General features: G+C 42.3%; 1 protein-coding gene across 9 annotated transcripts in view; it reads right to left on the bottom strand.

Annotated features, from left to right (window-relative positions):
• Window positions 1-16,667, bottom strand: part of CIT (citron rho-interacting serine/threonine kinase) — a 161,283-nt gene that overhangs the window by 33,309 nt on the left and 111,307 nt on the right. For 5 of the 9 annotated variants that reach the window (XM_073881029.1, XM_073881031.1, XM_025889380.2 and 2 more), the window contains 5 exons: window positions 15,336-15,389; window positions 7,783-7,980; window positions 7,088-7,281; window positions 4,468-4,603; window positions 2,161-2,265 (listed from right to left, as the gene is read on the bottom strand). In XM_073881029.1, coding sequence (XP_073737130.1) covers window positions 2,161-2,265; window positions 4,468-4,603; window positions 7,088-7,281; window positions 7,783-7,980; window positions 15,336-15,389 — 687 coding nt within the window. Of the gene's footprint in view, window positions 1-2,160; window positions 2,266-4,467; window positions 4,604-7,087; window positions 7,309-7,782; window positions 7,981-15,335; window positions 15,390-16,667 lie in introns of all 9 variants that reach the window. The other 4 variants (XM_073881028.1, XM_073881030.1, XM_025889434.2 and 1 more) reach the window with 1 other exon arrangement.

Raw genomic sequence — 16,667 nt, 5'->3', positions numbered from 1 at the left:
CTGCCTTCGGCTCAGGTCATGATCCCGGGGTCCTGGGATCGAGCCCCACGTTGGGCTCCCTGCTTGGCGGGAAGCCTGCTTCTCCCTCTCCCTCTGCCTGCCGCTCTGCCTACCTGTGCTCTGTCAAATAAATAAAAAAATAAAAATAAAAATCTTAAAAAAAAAAAAAAAGCTATCGGTAGAGACAAAGAGCAGATCAGTGGATACCCGGGGCCAGGGTCAGAAGGTATCAACCAGAAGGGGCAGAGGGAACTTTTTGGATGATGAAAATGTTCTATGTTTTCATTGTGATGATGATTAGTCAGGTGTTTACATTTCAAAAATGATTCAAAAAAAAAAAAAAGAGGACACTCAGGTTAGGCCCTTGGTCACACGCTTATAAAATGCACACCACGACCAAGGATCCCAGCTACATCCTGGACAATAAATATCATTCTTTGTTTCATAATGGTTTCAACTGTCAGTGAAATCTGCCTCAGACTCCACGTCAGCCAGATGTCTGTGCTCAAAAATCTATCTGTGAGGTACAGACTGGGAAGCTGGAAATGTTCTCGTGTCGCTTAAAAGTGAGAAAGAGGGGACTGAATCAGGATCCCAGTATGCTATTCCAAGCCTTGTCACTGACTCACCATGTAACCTTGGACCAAAGCATTGAGCTGTCAGAGCCAACTCTCTTTCCTCGGAAGGAAAATAGGACAGGCAAGATCATTGATTATTTCTGTTCTGTTTCCAACATGTGCCTAAAGCGGGGACATTGCCTATTCATTCCAGATAAAAGACCATCATTCTCTACTTGACCACCAGGGAGATTTTTAAATTTTATGACAGCGTTCTTAACGCTGCCTTTGGTTAACTTCCCACCCATGTGTGTGTAAAATTAATTTTATTGTAAAAATCTTTACTGTGATACAATATACATAAAATTTACAATTTTCACCATTTTTTTAAAGATTTTATTTATTTATTTGAGAGAGAGAATGAGAGAGAGAGAGAGCACATGAGAGGGGGGAGGGGCAGAGGGAGAAGCAGACTCCCTGCCGAGCAGGGAGCCCGATGTGGGAGTCGATCCCGGGACTCCAGGATCATGACCTGAGCCGAAGGCAGTCGCTTAACCAACTGAGGCACCCAGGCACCCTCAATTTTCACCATTTTTAAGTGGACCGTTCACTGGCTCTAAGGACATGCACAGTGTTATGCAACCATCACCACCATCCACCTCCAGAACTCTCCCAAATTCCCACCCATTTTTTTTTCAGGTCTCATTCTGTAAAATATTTCATACTCACCTACAAAATTTGCACCACACTTTTCAAAGTTAATAGTTTAGCAATATTATTTCTATCAGCACAGTCCCTCGGGAGGTATCATATAATAAAACCTCAACGAAACCAGAATAGGTATTCTGGTTAATTGAACTATCAGGTTCACTATGGGTTAAACAGAACACTCTTGGAGTCCTGTTTCTCATTAAATATCTTTATAAAGTATATTTGTCCTGGTTGATCAATTCTAATGAACAAAGCAGAATCATAAGTGATTCAACATATAAGGGAGGGCTTTGGTTGGGGGTGGGAAGTAGTCATCAACTTAAAGAGAAATTTTCAGAATTCTGTTAAAAGGTCCAGGAAATAATATAAGCAATGGGTTCGGGAGACCAATTTGAGCTTTCCATTCTATGTCTCAAAGGCAGGGCATAATTTTTTTTTAATTGAATTAAATGACCAAAAGTCTTCATGAAATTTAGTACTCAGCATAAATCCAATCAAGTCCCTGCCCTGTGCATGAAGTTAATTTGCATAGATGTTTATCAGCCTGAAAATGTAATATACTTTAGATATTAACTCTAAAAGAACAATTTAATTCAATATTCAGTCACCCGTATATTTAATAAACTTCCATTTGGCACATACTCATCTGTGCTCAACATTCTTTTAAGTACCACGTGGGGGGATACAAGTAACAAAGACCCTCTGGCCTTCGTGACACACTCTTTAAACGCGTTGAATACCTTCAAAAAAGCATTAAGTGACCACCTTACTCTTCTTCAAAAATTCAAACTTCAAAATTTGAATGTCTGATCTGGATCTGACCACCTAAACACAACAAATTTTCACCTTCAGAATTCCACCTGGCTCTACTTCTCAGGTGTTTTGTACTCACCTCTTCCAGAAGCCTCTGTTTGAGCTCCCGTTCAGTTTCCAGTTTCTGCTGTAAACTGCGGGCGTTCATTTCAAGCATGGCATGTTTCTTCTCCAGGTCATTGAGCTGGGCATTGGGAAAAATTGGCCATAATGTCATATTTAGGAATGCTAGATACTAATGACTTTCGCAAATACCTTCACATCTAAAGAATCAAGTTCTGAAGATCAGGATATTAATAATTGTTTTCTAGGGACACCTGGGGGTGGCTCAGTCGTTTGAGTGTCTGCCTTTGGCTCAGGTCATGATCTCAGGGTCCTAGGACTGAGCCCCACGTTCAGCACAGAGTCTGCTTCTCCCTCTCCTTCTGCCCCTCCCCCCACTCATGCTCATTCTCACGTGTGTGTGCTCTCTCTCAAATAAAATCTTTCAAAAAATAAATAAATGAATAAATAAATAAATATTGTTTTCTAAAAGTATATCACAAAGGTCCATGTCACAGATAAGCCTTATATGGGGATAGTATTATTTCTAATGGGTCACATAAATAGCTATGACAAGTTCTAAGACAAGGATGATCACTCTGGCTGAACTTAATTAAATAATCAAATGCTGAATGCTTACTATTTGCACAGCATTATATCGGGCCTCTTGGGATGAAACAATGGACGAACTCTCTTAAGAATCTTACATAAAGTCACAAAGGCAGAGAGTAGCCCATAACTAGACATATACACAAACAAGGATTGCTTTGTCACATAATATTTTCGACAAGAGGGGTATGGAGAAGAGAAATTCTTCGTGAATTACCAGTTTCAAGAAAAGATGATATCAATGTCTGGAGTCTGGTTTTGTTTTTTTGTTTTCCTAAAGTAAACTCCACACCCAGTATGGAGCCCAACATGGGGCTTGAACTCACAACTCTGAGATCAAGACCTGAGCTGAGATCAAGAGTTGGACACTTAACCAACTGAGCTACCCACATGCTCCAATGTCTGGAGTCTTAAAGGATGAGCAGAACTTTGCTATAGAATACTCTAAGAACAATCAAACAGAAAAAGATGCTCAAGCTAAACCAAAAGGGTTCATTTACCTCTAAATAATATCCTTAGTTTCCTCATGGGTTAAAAAAAAAAAAAAAGCAAGCCAGTATCAAGGAACTCCAGAGTGTTCCTGAGTGGCAAGCTCTAGCCTTGAATCCAGTAATTTTATTTCTGTGAAATTTTATTTCTGTAAGAAAATCATGGATATTCATAAAGATTTATGTTCATCATAGTGTTCTTTATAACACTATGGCAAAAAATTGAAAGAAGTTCAAAGTTCCAACACAAGTAGAATGATTAAATGATTAAGTAGGTACCTCTGTGTTGTTGAGATTTTTTTAGAACTACATGTTCAAAAAACATTCAGTAACTGAGGAAAAGCCCCTAGTTCTATGTTGTTTTTTTTAAAGATGTAAACTTGTTTACACAGTAAGAATCTAAATTTATTCTAATAGATCAGTGGTGGATTGTCAGTCATCTTTTCCTTTACTTTTCTATGGTTTCTAGACCTGCCACAATGACCCCAAATAGTTACTTTTATGATCATGAAATAACAAATAGTTATACCACATATGAAATTCAGATTCTTGCTTTATTTTATGTGTGTGTTTGTGTGCGTGAAAAAATGCGCATGTGTGAACCTGGGTATATATATGAAATTTCTTTGATCTCCATTCTTGTTATCTGGAACACTGGGGCATCTATTTGAAATCTCTTTCAAGACTTAGATGAACCTCCAGAACATGGGGACATAACGTGGCATGCTATGTGGACAGGACATGCGTATTTCCAATGTAAAATACCGAGGACTCACGTGGCCATCAGACCCTCTCGTGCCCCTGGTCTTGGAACAGAGAGAGGCTGAGCTGCCTACTATTGCAGCAATGGAAGAAGCATTAGTCCTTGCCATTGAGCACTTCCCAAGAATGCTCGACATTAAATCCAGCAACCAACCCAGAGATTAAATCTAGAAATCAGGTGCCAGAAAACGAGAGAGCTGTGTGGCCAGATCAGAATCCAGACCTCAGGGGCCCAGACAGGCAGATGTTGAGAAGTCACCGACAGATTGGGGCACACCAGTCCCCACCATGCCTCCCCACCCCATGCTCTCGCCAACCCAGGGTGTCCCGTGTGGAGCCTAACCCTGCGACTTGATGGGACGGAGCAAACGTGTGTTCGTGAAATATGCTGCCCGTGGATTGCACCTGAATGTGGGTCGAGCAATGCCTTCTAAAAGAGGGAGATGAAGATGTCCTCCTAAAAGGCAGAAGGGATGGGTGCTGACCTTGTCAGAGAGGCTCTCAGCTTTCAGCTTCTGCTCTTTGAGGGCCTGCTGCAGAGCCAGGATCTCAGCCTTGTGCTCCTTCACCGCCAGCTCCACCACCTGGCGGGACTCGGTGATCCGCTGGTCGGCCCGTGCCCTGCCGGGAAGGCACAGACCCATTTCAGAAGCGCCACCATCACCAATCCAGAAAAAGGAAGTGGGCCCATCTCTAATCCCAGTAAGCAACCAGACAGGCTGCAGCTGGACAGAGGCCCAACCCCGATTCCCAGTTCCAAATGATGTCTTGCTTTCTGACTGCTTACAGAGCAAAGAGTTGACCCACTTTAGACCTCGGGTAAAAATACTCTTAAGAGGTAAAGTTCCTGTGAGTACTCACTTGGAAAGGCTGAAGGGGAAAAGGCAATTTTCCAAAAGCAACTGGACTGAATACAATAGAGCAAGACTGCCACAGCTTCCCCTGGGAGCGGAAATGGAATGAGGTCCCCCTGAGGGTCCACAGGAAACCCTAATCGAGCAAACATTTCCTCTCCTTAAAGTCTATGCAGTAAGTTACGTGTTTGAGGTGCGTGTTAGGAAACAAACTTGAATCCAATGATGTATCTATAAATAAGGTTAGAGAATAGAAAAAAACTAGAAGCAAGCTAGAAAAATTGCTGCCCTTCCCCATTTAGGTCTTGTGTTTTGCTACTTCCATACCTGGGCTTATACAGTCTCCTCTTCTGGCCAGTGCTCTCCTCCCCCACCTCCCCTACCCTGCAAGCCCAAATCTTACTTGGCCTTCAGGGATGAACTCAAAAGGCCATGTCCTCCGTAAAACCTTGCTCAATTTCTCCTCTTGCAAAGAAGCTCTCCTTGCTCTGTAGCCAAAGCGTAAACATACTCCTCTCTTGGCACACCCCACTCTCTATCTGAGGTGGTAAATATCCGAAAGCATAATTCATCTTCTCTATGAGACTTGCCTCTTTGAGCACAGGAATTAAGAATTATATTTTACTCATCTCATGATCCCACGGAACACCAAAATAGAGGGGGGGGGAGTAGGGGGAAGAAAGGAAAAGCCAAGATCTTTCACAACTGTCCTTGAAAGTATACATGAAATGTCTTCCTAAGCACAGCCCATAATTATACGTTCCATGGGGAGTTGTGTGTTTGATGCTGAAGCCAGCTTCCGACCCTCAAATTGGTCTCTGAGGGATTCTAGAAACACCTCAGATAGGAGCTGCACTTGAGGGCAGAAGGAAGGGGGTCTGCGTGAAAGCAACCAGACTATACCATGAGAACTCAGGGTGAAGAGGAACAGGAGGTCTTAAATCAGCAGCCTGTCAGGTCGGCAAATACCCCGAGTAGGAGGATATCCAAAAAATGAAAATTTCTACCGGTGTCTCTTCAAATTTAAGGAGTCTCATCTTTTGCCTCCAATCTTTTCCAGTTTAACTGACTTAGCTCCCATTAAATATCCACCACATTTGGCTGAGTCTACTGTGGTCAAGTAAACGCAGGAAATACCACAATGAGTCTGATGGTGCCCAACTAAATGCTCTGTGAGAGGCATTTCTAGGCACAGTTTATCTCACTTAAGGAGTTCAGGGTATCCTAGGAAGGTCAGTTTCAGAGGGAGGGTGATATGAGTGAGGTCATGAAGGACGGCTACAGTTCATTTGTGCACACGTGAAGTCGTGCGCTAACTCTAGCATGCACACTGGAAAATGGGACCCATTCTTCAAGATCATTTATTTCTATCTGCTGGTAAACTGTCATAATATACCCATTTTGTTAGAACCAAACACTTTCCTACCAAGAGCTGTAAAACTGTCATAACCAATCTTCCCATCAACCATGTCTGCAGTGTGAATGGCACCCCCTTGGGGTAGGAAGTCTATGACCTGCACTATCATGGCCCCAGCAGGAAGGAGATTCTGAGTTTGGAAATCAAAGTGGGAAAGCAGAGGAAAGATGCTGCTTGAACTTATTTCCTACCACAAAAGAAAAAAACTAAACTGTTCTTGTAGAGAAGCTGTTCTCCACCAAGGGTGATGCTGCCCCTCAGGGGACATTGGACAACGTCTTGGAGACATTTTTGGTGTCACAACATGAGGAAGGGGTTGCTACTGGCATCTAGTGGGTAAAAGCAGGGATGATGCTTCCATTCTACGATGCATAGGACAGGCCCCACAACAAGGATTATCTAGCCCAAACAGTCCATAGTGCCGAGGTTGAGAAACCCTAGTGTAGACAGGTGACTAGCTTTACACAGGACCAGGATTAAAATGGTGATGGTCTTGCTACATGGTCACAATGATAACAAAGGCAAAGTAAGGGTTTCTGCCAAGAGAGCACTGAGCTATTTGCCCTGCTGATTCCCAGGCCTCTGCATGGGGTAAAAGGACACCAGCTTCCAACACAGACAGAATCCAAGTGACACTGACCATATTTACAAGTAGGATGACCAACCCATCCTGGTTTGCCCAAGAGTTTCCCAGCTTTAGCACTGAAAGTCTTGTATGCTAGAAACTTCTCTCAGTCCTGGGCAAGCTGGGACTGTTGGTCACCCTGTTACTAATGCTCAGGTGATCCCGGTGAAGACACCTGTCACTGGCTTTCTACAAACAGGAAGCCCCACCTGCTCTGCTTCTCGGTGTCCAGCATCCTCTGTAACTCTCGGACCCGACACTCAAACTGGGACTTCTCGTCTCCAAGGACGCTCCTCCACGCCTCCCACTGCCGCTCTTTTTCCAGCAGCTCATCATTCAGGGCCTCCAGGTCCATGACCTGTTCTTCCAGCATCGTGCAAGTGGTCTTCAGAGCCTCCATCGTCTGCAAATCAGTACCACTGAGTTGTGCCTTGTATCAAATGAGGATTTCCCGGATGTTACTTTCGTTGGATCAGTGTCAGAAAAGCACAAGTTTCTAACTACAATCTGAAACACATTGTATCTGTTTTCTTCTACAGACCCAGGGGACCAGCCAAGAATGGATAAAGCCATTTCTGCCACCATCTTAAAGACAGAACCCAATGCAAGCCAGGAGTTAGAGACTATGCTTAAAAGTCAAGGGGCTCACACTAGCCTCCCAGAATATTCTATTTTATTTTTACCTTTTTTTTAAAAGTCAGAATTAAGAGAACAACACACTTTTAAAAGTTACTTTTTCCAAACCCCCAAGCCCTCAAAACATAGACGTGCTGATGAGAAAGAGTCCATTTAACGGACAGGGCTCAGTCTTGGATCCCTTGGGAGAGGTATACCGGGCGCCTGCTCTGAAATCTAACAGGATCAAAGGGTGCCAGGGGTCTCTGACACAGCATACTGCCCTTACTTGCTTCTGGCTCGTGAGCTGCATCTCCCTCTCCGTAATCTCGCGGCGGAGATGGTCTACCTCACTTCGTAATTGTACTATCTCATCGTTGGCGCCAGAAGCCTCGTCGAGTTGTTTGGACAAGTAGAAATTTTGGTTGTTGAGCTCAGCGTTGTCCTCGGTCAGCTGGTTTAGCTGCTCCTCCAGGTCTGTGATTACCTAAAAGAGGAAAGGAACCCGGTTCTGCATCCAGCAAGTCCGTTTGAAATGAGAAACTGCTTCCAGAGCCGCTGATTTTGGAACCTACGTGACAATAACAATCCACGTGCCACTCACATTTGCTCATCCAACCCTGGCCGCCAAAGCCAAACTCCCGTGCCCGCCCACTTAGCACTAACACACATGTGCTGTGGTGGAAAAAGAAAAGTCTCTGATTCTTTCTCACTCATGATTTAACTGGAAGACATGGCAAAAATAGATCAATCAAAAGTGATTGCCATATGGAAGGGGCAACTTTAAATGAGATCAAGTTAATGGATGATAATATAATGTGGAGAATGCAAGCCAAGGAAAGGCGTCTAAGAGACTGGCATCACAATCAGCTAATTAAACAAACGGCACCATCCAGAGGACAGTAGAACTGGAAATAGTCTTAGAAAGCAAAATAAAATTCTTATCAAGGAGGACTGACTATGAAGGACACTAAAAGTTATTTTAATATCTCAGCAATAAATTTAATTTCATGCAACAAAAGGAAAAAATTTAAGGGAAGCTCAGAATAATCCTGAAAATATTGTACTATGGCATCACTTTAATGGTTTTTATTATACAGTTAGCTATCAAAAATGGGAAGGCATGTATATGAAATTGTCATTTTATTGAGAGAGATTTAATCTGGTTTTGCTAAATTACTTCCCTGCTCAATGGCAGAATGACTTCGATTTCAGTGCATTTAGCTTCCCTATTCTCTTTTCTGAGGTTCAGTATCAGTGCTTGCAGAGAGCTTTTGTATATAATACTTTCGAAGTTTAAGGGCAATTTTCTAATAATAGTTTGAATGAAGCACACAGGCAGTAAATTAAATTTTATGTAACAAAAAGAAGTAAATTAAAAGGAAATGCCTTGAAGCCTACGGTTTATTGTTTCCAAGTCCCAAACCTAGAGTAGACTTAGTTTATGAAATGTTGCCACTGTTTCCATGACTAATTCCCTATTTTAGCCCCCTTTGATTATCAATTTTAAAAAAATCTTCCCAGCCACAAAGAATTAAAAAACACCAATTAAGAACATTTGTTCAATGTGGCTCAGAAAACAGAGCTTTTCATTTTGTTAACTACGCTGATAAGCTTTTAATGTAGTAAGTGGTCTAGTAATGTGTACTTTAATGTCAAAAGCCCTGCTAATTCCTAATGTACTGGTTGAGGTGCACTGTTGGCTACAAGATGGGGAATAAAGGTTATCTGCTTGGGTCCTTAGCTAGGACTCCTTTATCAGGGAAAATGGGAAGACTGCAAGTTTGTCATTTCTAGTCGGCAGTTATGCCTTAAAGGGATCCCTGGACCACCCTTTGGGTGCATGGTTAAATCTCCTAAAACCAGAAACAATAAGTAAACAATGCCCAATAGTTCAACTGGTCTCCATCTTATATGCAGTGAAGCCATTCCTTAAATTAGTTTTCATCCTGGACTATAAATGTCTCCATTTAACTACTATGCTTTTTAATGTCCTTCCCCCCAACACACCAAAAACAAAAACACAAGAAACAGAGGCAAGCTGGCCTGGAAACTATGTTCTCAAATGGAGTCTGGAGCCCCAAATAAAGCCATCTTGAACTTTGCAGGGTTGGGGTAGTGATAAGGAGGTAGATACTGTATTTACTACCTCCTCCGTTCCATTTTTTTTTAATGTTTTGAATTTTCTTGCATACTATTCTACTTTAATGTAGCCTGTGAAATACAAGGGATTAAAATTAATGACCAAGATAATGCTTCATTTTAAAGATTATCATGGTACCTTTTGTGGAGCAAAGAGGCTACAGAAAATCTGCTCACATAAGAATATACACGTTGCCAGGGGCGCCTGGGTGGCTCAGTCGTTAAGCGTCTGCCTTCGGCTCAGGTCATGATCTCAGGGTCCTGGGATCGAGCCCCACATCGGGCTCCCTGCTCAGTGGGAAGCCTGCTTCTCCCTCTCCTTCTCCTGCTGTTTCTGTTCCCTCTCTCTCTGTGTCTCTCTCTGTCCAATAAGTAAATAAAATCTTAAAAAAAAAAAAAAAAGAATATACACGTTGCCAAAATAATTTACTCAGCACTCAAAGACATACCTAAGCCTTTGGGTTCTCATTCCCTTTCTCTGATTTATGGGGAAAAAATTGCAATTTATTATTAGCCCATTTCTGCTAACTCTTCTTTCAAAATAGATTATAAAGTGCTAAAGACAAAATACTTGAAAAGCTCAATGAAGTGCCAAGATTATGACTCTCACTTCAGTTGAGACGGGCCCACCGGAGTGGGAGGCATCCTTCTACTTCCCTATTGCCATTCAGTTTTCAAGGGGTCTCACATCTCTGATTTCTACTTACAGTTTGTGAATGTTGGCTCTACCCTATTTTGCATGTTTGTCCAGAGGAGGCTTATGTGTTCGTGTGAAGCACCCAAACACTCATTAAAGCATTTTAACTCATTCAGACTTCTTATATATTCTTTCTGCCAAAGGCATAACATGTTTAGCTTGTGACTCTATTTTGAGGCGCTGGAGTTGTGGTATTAAGTGTTAGTATTAGACACCCCCCCACACACACCCACACATACATTATTGGGTTTACAGATATTGAAATGACTTGCGACACAGGCAGAAAATTAATGGTCTCCATGGTTTAAAAAAAATTGTTTTAAAGTATTGTGATAGGCAATCTGTGATTTTGAACCAGGTAACGTGCAAGGAGGATTCTTAGGTCTACCATGTGTCCGTGGGTGTATTCTCTCCATACCAAAGGCAAGTGATCTGTTTATTATTAGTCTGTTAACCTTTCAACCCCAAGGATACAGGGTAAAAAAGAGAAACTGAAAGGCTGACTCCATCTTAGCAGTGAGAAGAGGGAGACAGCTTCCTAACACAGGGGCCAACAGAGCTTTCTTCTATGCTGTTTTTGCAGATAAGAGATCGTGATGCATTTCTAAGAGGAAATAAGGATATAAAAAATGATCTACTCTCAGTGTCCGAGAGAGAGAGAGAGAGAGATCTCTATTTGGGGTTATCTGTTGCTTTTCAAGCAAACCTGACAGTTCTGAGCAAGTTCTGTTTACCTCTCACACCTGAGGGGAAGACCAGTAGGGAGAAGGTTACCAGGTATATGTTCAATAGCGCAATGGGGGTTAGAAACCAGTCAGATGATGAGCATCGGGCTAAAAAGACACAGGGCTAAAGTCCTACTGGAATGTCTGGTTCCTCCTTGAAGGCAGCTATTTGCATATTATTTATTTTTAATCTTATAGCTGACAGATTGATTCATAATTAAAACTGTGTCATATGTTTGCCCACCAACTCCCCTCTGAAACAGACTTAGGTAGGGTTTTAGGTGCCAGATTGGATCAAACCCTTTTTTTAAATCTCGTCAAAATATAGAAATGGTCTGAGCTGGAAAATCTTACAGCTCATGAGCTTTTTAAAAGTTGCTAACTGGGAGCTCCTATCAGTTGAGTTATTACAAGAGTTCCCACCAGTAACAAAGATGATGTCTCCTTGCAGAGACAATCTCAGATAGTGCCAGTAAGACAGAAACATCCATCAGGCCCTTCAGAAGTGTCTTTAAAGCAGACTTTGAAGTTGAAAAAGGGTAACAGAGATCTGCTATTGCTGCCAAATGTTGTCCTAAAGCAGTGGTTTTCAAACTTTTTAAAGGGGCAGACCATTTTCTAAACAAAAGAATATGTCCTAAACCCAGTATAATAAAATATTAATAGTAACCAATACTGTTTAGCTATGGACCAGTCCCTGTGTAATCCCTTGGATACATCATCTAATTCTTGCAGGACCCCCATGACACAGGCATTAGGACCAAATTTGATTCTGTGACTTAGTGTTTCCTAAGTTTTGAACGTATATTGGAACTAAGCCACTGTCTCTCTGCCCTCACCAAGCCCCCCAAAGAGCAGTTATTAAATGAATTATGCATCTTATAATTGACGATATATTGAAATGGGGAATATACAATGTCAGTGCCGTTTTACAAGTAAGCGAATGGAGGCTTGGGAGTTTAGCATCACACAGACAAAGAGGCCAATTTCGAATCAGAACCCAGTCTGACTCCAGAGTGCATGGTTGGACCACGAGCAACCCAGCTGCTCTTGCCGAAGTGTGGGTGGGGGGGTCACTCTTTCGAGTTCCCCCTTCCCACTGGGAGAGGTCCCAAGGCTTCTCCACAGAATGTCAGAAGTAAGTAAAGCAAGGATTAGAAGTCACTGCTCCCATAAAAAAAGCAAATGTGAGGGATCAAGAGAATATAAAAGTTACATAAGAAAGTAACCAAATTCATTCTACATACTGGCATATTCTATTTAAAAACAAACCTCTGATTTTTCAAATCTGGGGGTGGGGATCATTTCATTTCTCACATGGAAACATTTGAGAGTAAACCAATACATTTGTTATTTTGATTGTCTTGCAGGTTTCACAGCTGTGTACACATTTCAAAACTCGTGAAGGGGTGCCTGGGTGGCTCAGTCATTAAGCGTCTGCCTTCAGCTCGGGTCATGATCCCAAGGTCCTGGGATCAAGCCCCGCATCAGGCTCCCTGCTGGGTAGGGAAGCCTGCTTCTCCCTCTTCCACTACCCCTGCTTGTGTTCCCTTTCTCGCTGTGTCTCTTGCTGTCAAATAAATAAAATCTTTAAAAAGAAAATAAAATCTTTAAAAACTCTTAAAGTTACTGTACTCCAAGTATACCTCAACAAAGCTATAAAAATGTTTTTTAAAAAAGCTCTTATTGGGACGTCTGGGTGGTTCAGTTGTTAAACATCTGCCTTCGGCTCAGATCATGATCCCAAGATTCTGGGATCGAGCCCCACATCAGGCTCCCCACTCGGTGGGGAGTTTGCTTCTCCCTCTCCCTCTGCCTGTTGCTCCCCCTGCTTGTGCTCTGTCAAATAAATACATAAAATCTTTTAAAAAAAGCTCTTATGAATATGTGGCGCGCGTGCGCGCACGCGCGCGCGCACACACACACACACACACTTATTCAGTGGAATATTACTCAGCCATGTAAAAGGGATGAGACTGTGCCATCTGTGACAACATGGTTGGACCTAGAGGGTATTAGGCTAAGTGAAATAAGTCAGACAGAGACAGACAAGTACCATATGACTTCACTTACATGTGGAATCTAAAAACCAAAACAAATGAACAAACGAACAAACAAAAAGCAGAAGCAGACCCACAAATACAGAGAACTGATGGTTGTCAGAGGGGAGGGGGAGGGGGAGAGATGGGTAAAATACATGAGAGGGAGTGGGAGATACAGACTTCCAGTTCTGGGACGAATAAGTCACAGGGATGAAAAGTACAGCATAGGGAATATAGTCAATGGGATTGTCATAGAATCGTATGGTGACAGATGGTAACTACACTTGTGGTGAGCCTAGCATAATATATAGAGTTGTTGAATCACTGTGCTATAGACCAAAAACTAATGTAATATTGTGTGTCAACTATACTTCAATTAAAAAAAAAAAACTGTTATGCCAAAAGACTAAAAAAAGAGAAAACTCCAGATGAAGGATTAACGATGTACACATTTATAACATATCCAAGTTTATTTTAGGAAAAAATAGTAATATAAAAAAAAAATCACGGTCATAAAATGATCTATGTTTTATTCAGTGATCATTTACGAGCATGTATGTAATATAAGCAAATAACTCGCGTGTAAAAAAAGAAATCGAGACAGTAAGAAACCAAAAAAGTGGGGGCACGAGAGTACAGGAAAAGAACGCATCAGCAACTCAAGGAAGAGAGGCAGAATGGAGGAGATCGGGAGACGCTTTTAAGGCGGGCCTACCCCTGATGCAGCCATTGGCATCAGGAAATACAGACCAAAAATCCATCTGCCAGGTACCTGCTAGAGTCAAACAGAGGCATATCATGAGATATATACTAGCTACTCCACTCTTCGGTATATGCTCGTCAGAAACAGGTGCTTATGGCCACCAAAGGACTCAAGCAACAGTGCTTCCTGACAGCTGTGTTCCTAACGGTAGCAATTCAAATTCCATCAGCAGGGGAGTGGATAAATAAACTCCACGTCTACGCATCCAATGGCAACGCTACACCATAATTAATGAAAGGGAACAAATTCTTGACGGGTTCAACCACACTGATGAACCTCACAGACAATTTAAGTAAAAAAAAAAAAAAAAAAAAAAAAAAAAAAAAAACTAAGCCCAAGAGAGCACATCCTCTGTGATTCCATCTGCCTGAAGTTCAAGAACAGGCCAAACTGATCTCTGGTATCAGAGGTCAGAACTGTGGTCATCCTTTGGGCAAAGGATGCTGATAAGAAGGGGACGTGAGGGAGCCCGTTGGAGACTGAAAATGTTCTGGATCTTGATCTATGTGGTGGCTACACAGTTGTCTATATGGTGCAAAATTTTCATTCAACTGTACCCATAAGATTAGTGCACTTTATGCATTTTACGGTGTGGATTTTATAACTAAATTAAGGAGGAAAAGCATACACTCTTAAGACTTAACATCCCATTTATAATAGGTAAAGAGGAAAGAAAGAGTTCATTACAAGACAATAAAATATGTACGTGGGGAGTACGGTGGGGTTGTTTCTGGAAATTCACAGATGCAAATAACACAAATGGAGACAAGTTCACTGAGGACTAAGAAGGTAATAAAGCCATGAAAGTACCAAAGAAAGGAGGTGGAACCATGAATAAAGTGACATCCTATCTTCTGAAAGGGCCCTATTTCAGTCCTTTGTTCCAATGGGAAACAGAGCAAGCTTCTGCTGACCCTACCCCATCACATAATCTGTGCACGACACTTCTCCACCCACAGAATTTACTTCTCTCCATATAAATGATGTCTCCCAAAGAGCCATAGAGTTTTATTTTGCCTGGTAGGAAGTTAAATTTCTAGGTCCACAGAACTTGCCAGACTTTCCTCTCTGCGGCAGTGGCGGGCTGGAGAAGCCTTGGGTCGCAACCACCTCCAGCGTCCACACAGCGTCTAGCTGGGACTAGCCTCGGAACCTTCTACACTGGGGCGGGAGTGGGAGCTGCCTTGGGACTTGCTGCAGCTACTGCAGCCTATGCAGTGAGAACCATTCCCACCACTCCAACTATCCTTCCCCAAACATAAAGAATGGTTTAGAAATTTTTAAACTGGCAGGAACCCAAGAACCGGCATTATCTGAGGCTCAGGAAGTCCAAATCAGTTTGACCCCATTAAGTGCTTCAAGTGGAAAGTCTGTAACAAAAAATCGGTCAGTTGATATTATAAGAGATGCCCCCTCTTCCCTCTTGGTGTCTAGTCTCATGTTATTTGAATCATCTTTAGATTTAATACTCACAGTACAGCTGTTACGAAGGGCATCAAATTTGCGCTGGATTTCATCTCTATGGGCCTAAAAGGTAAGAAGTCGATTATAAATTTTCGTAGGGTAGGTTACAATTCTACATGCTATGGATCAAATAAAGAAAAGAGCGATTAAACTAGAAAGCCAAGAATGCGGTTGCAGCCGCCCAAACATCTGGTTTTCAAAGAACTAATTAATCAAGTCATGTCCAACATCAGAAATTAAAGTTATAGGAATACACAGTGCTGTGTTAACAACACTTGACGACTTAGACCCTGAGAGACAGACGCACGCACACACACACATGCACACGCACGCAGACACGCACGCACACACATACGCACGCAGACACACGCACACGCACGCAGACACACACACGTGCGCGCGCAGACACACACACGCGCACGCGCACGCACGACAACAGCCAGGAAAAACAAGGGATTTTTTTGTTGTTGTTGTTAATCAAAAGCCGCCGAGATTCAGAAACCCGACGTTGACCTTCAAGTAAGCAGAAGACCTTCTCCAAGGCAGAGCTGCTCCACAACAGCAGCATTTGTTCAGCTGACACTCAAGGACTTCGAGTGCACCTGATAGGCCATACACTGTGGGGCCGTACGGCACACGTGGAGCTACCGCCACTCACTGAGGGAGGGGAGAAAGTTAACGAGTCGTGATTACAAACAGTGACAAATGCTATGGAAGAAACAAACAAGGTGCAGGAAGAAAAAGGATAAAAGGGACAGAAAGGAACTTACTTAGATGGGGTAATCAAGGAGGGCTTCTCTGAAGAGGTGACACTTCAACTGACACCCATACTATGATGAGGAGCCAGCCATGCAAAGAACAGGAAAAGGCAGAGGGCCAAAGTCTTGAAGCAAGAAAGGGTCTGGTGCATTTGACGAACAAAAAAAGGCCTGAATGGCTACAGCAGAGCTTTTCAAACTTCAAGCTATGACCCAAGAGCAAGTGTGACAAGGGGGGTTTTTCTTTCTTTTTTGTTTTGTTTTGGTTTATTCGATGAAATAGAATAAACAGAATAGAACAGAGAACACTGGGATGTACCTTGGATAGGGAGGCACTGTCACAGGACACTTCTGTTCCAAATACCATAATTCACCAAATTTAGGAGGCTGTCAATCATGACATTGTAATTTTACGTGGCATTAAGGAAAACAAGGTGCTGTTGACTAAACTATGACATGTCCACATGTCTGTGTGTCCACATGACTAGAGAGTCATATACCATCTATGACTATAAGATGCACCCTGATTTTAGATACCTTAGAATCAATGAAGTGGAATATATATATATATATATATATATAT

Source organism: Callorhinus ursinus, unplaced genomic scaffold (assembly GCF_003265705.2).
Source record: "Callorhinus ursinus isolate GAN/ISIS: 27379988/994484 unplaced genomic scaffold, GSC_fseal_2.0 scaffold41, whole genome shotgun sequence".
NCBI classification, from domain to species: domain Eukaryota; kingdom Metazoa; phylum Chordata; class Mammalia; order Carnivora; family Otariidae; genus Callorhinus; species Callorhinus ursinus.
Note: the sequence above shows the minus strand (reverse complement) of the source record. Positions and strands in the feature narration are given on the sequence as shown.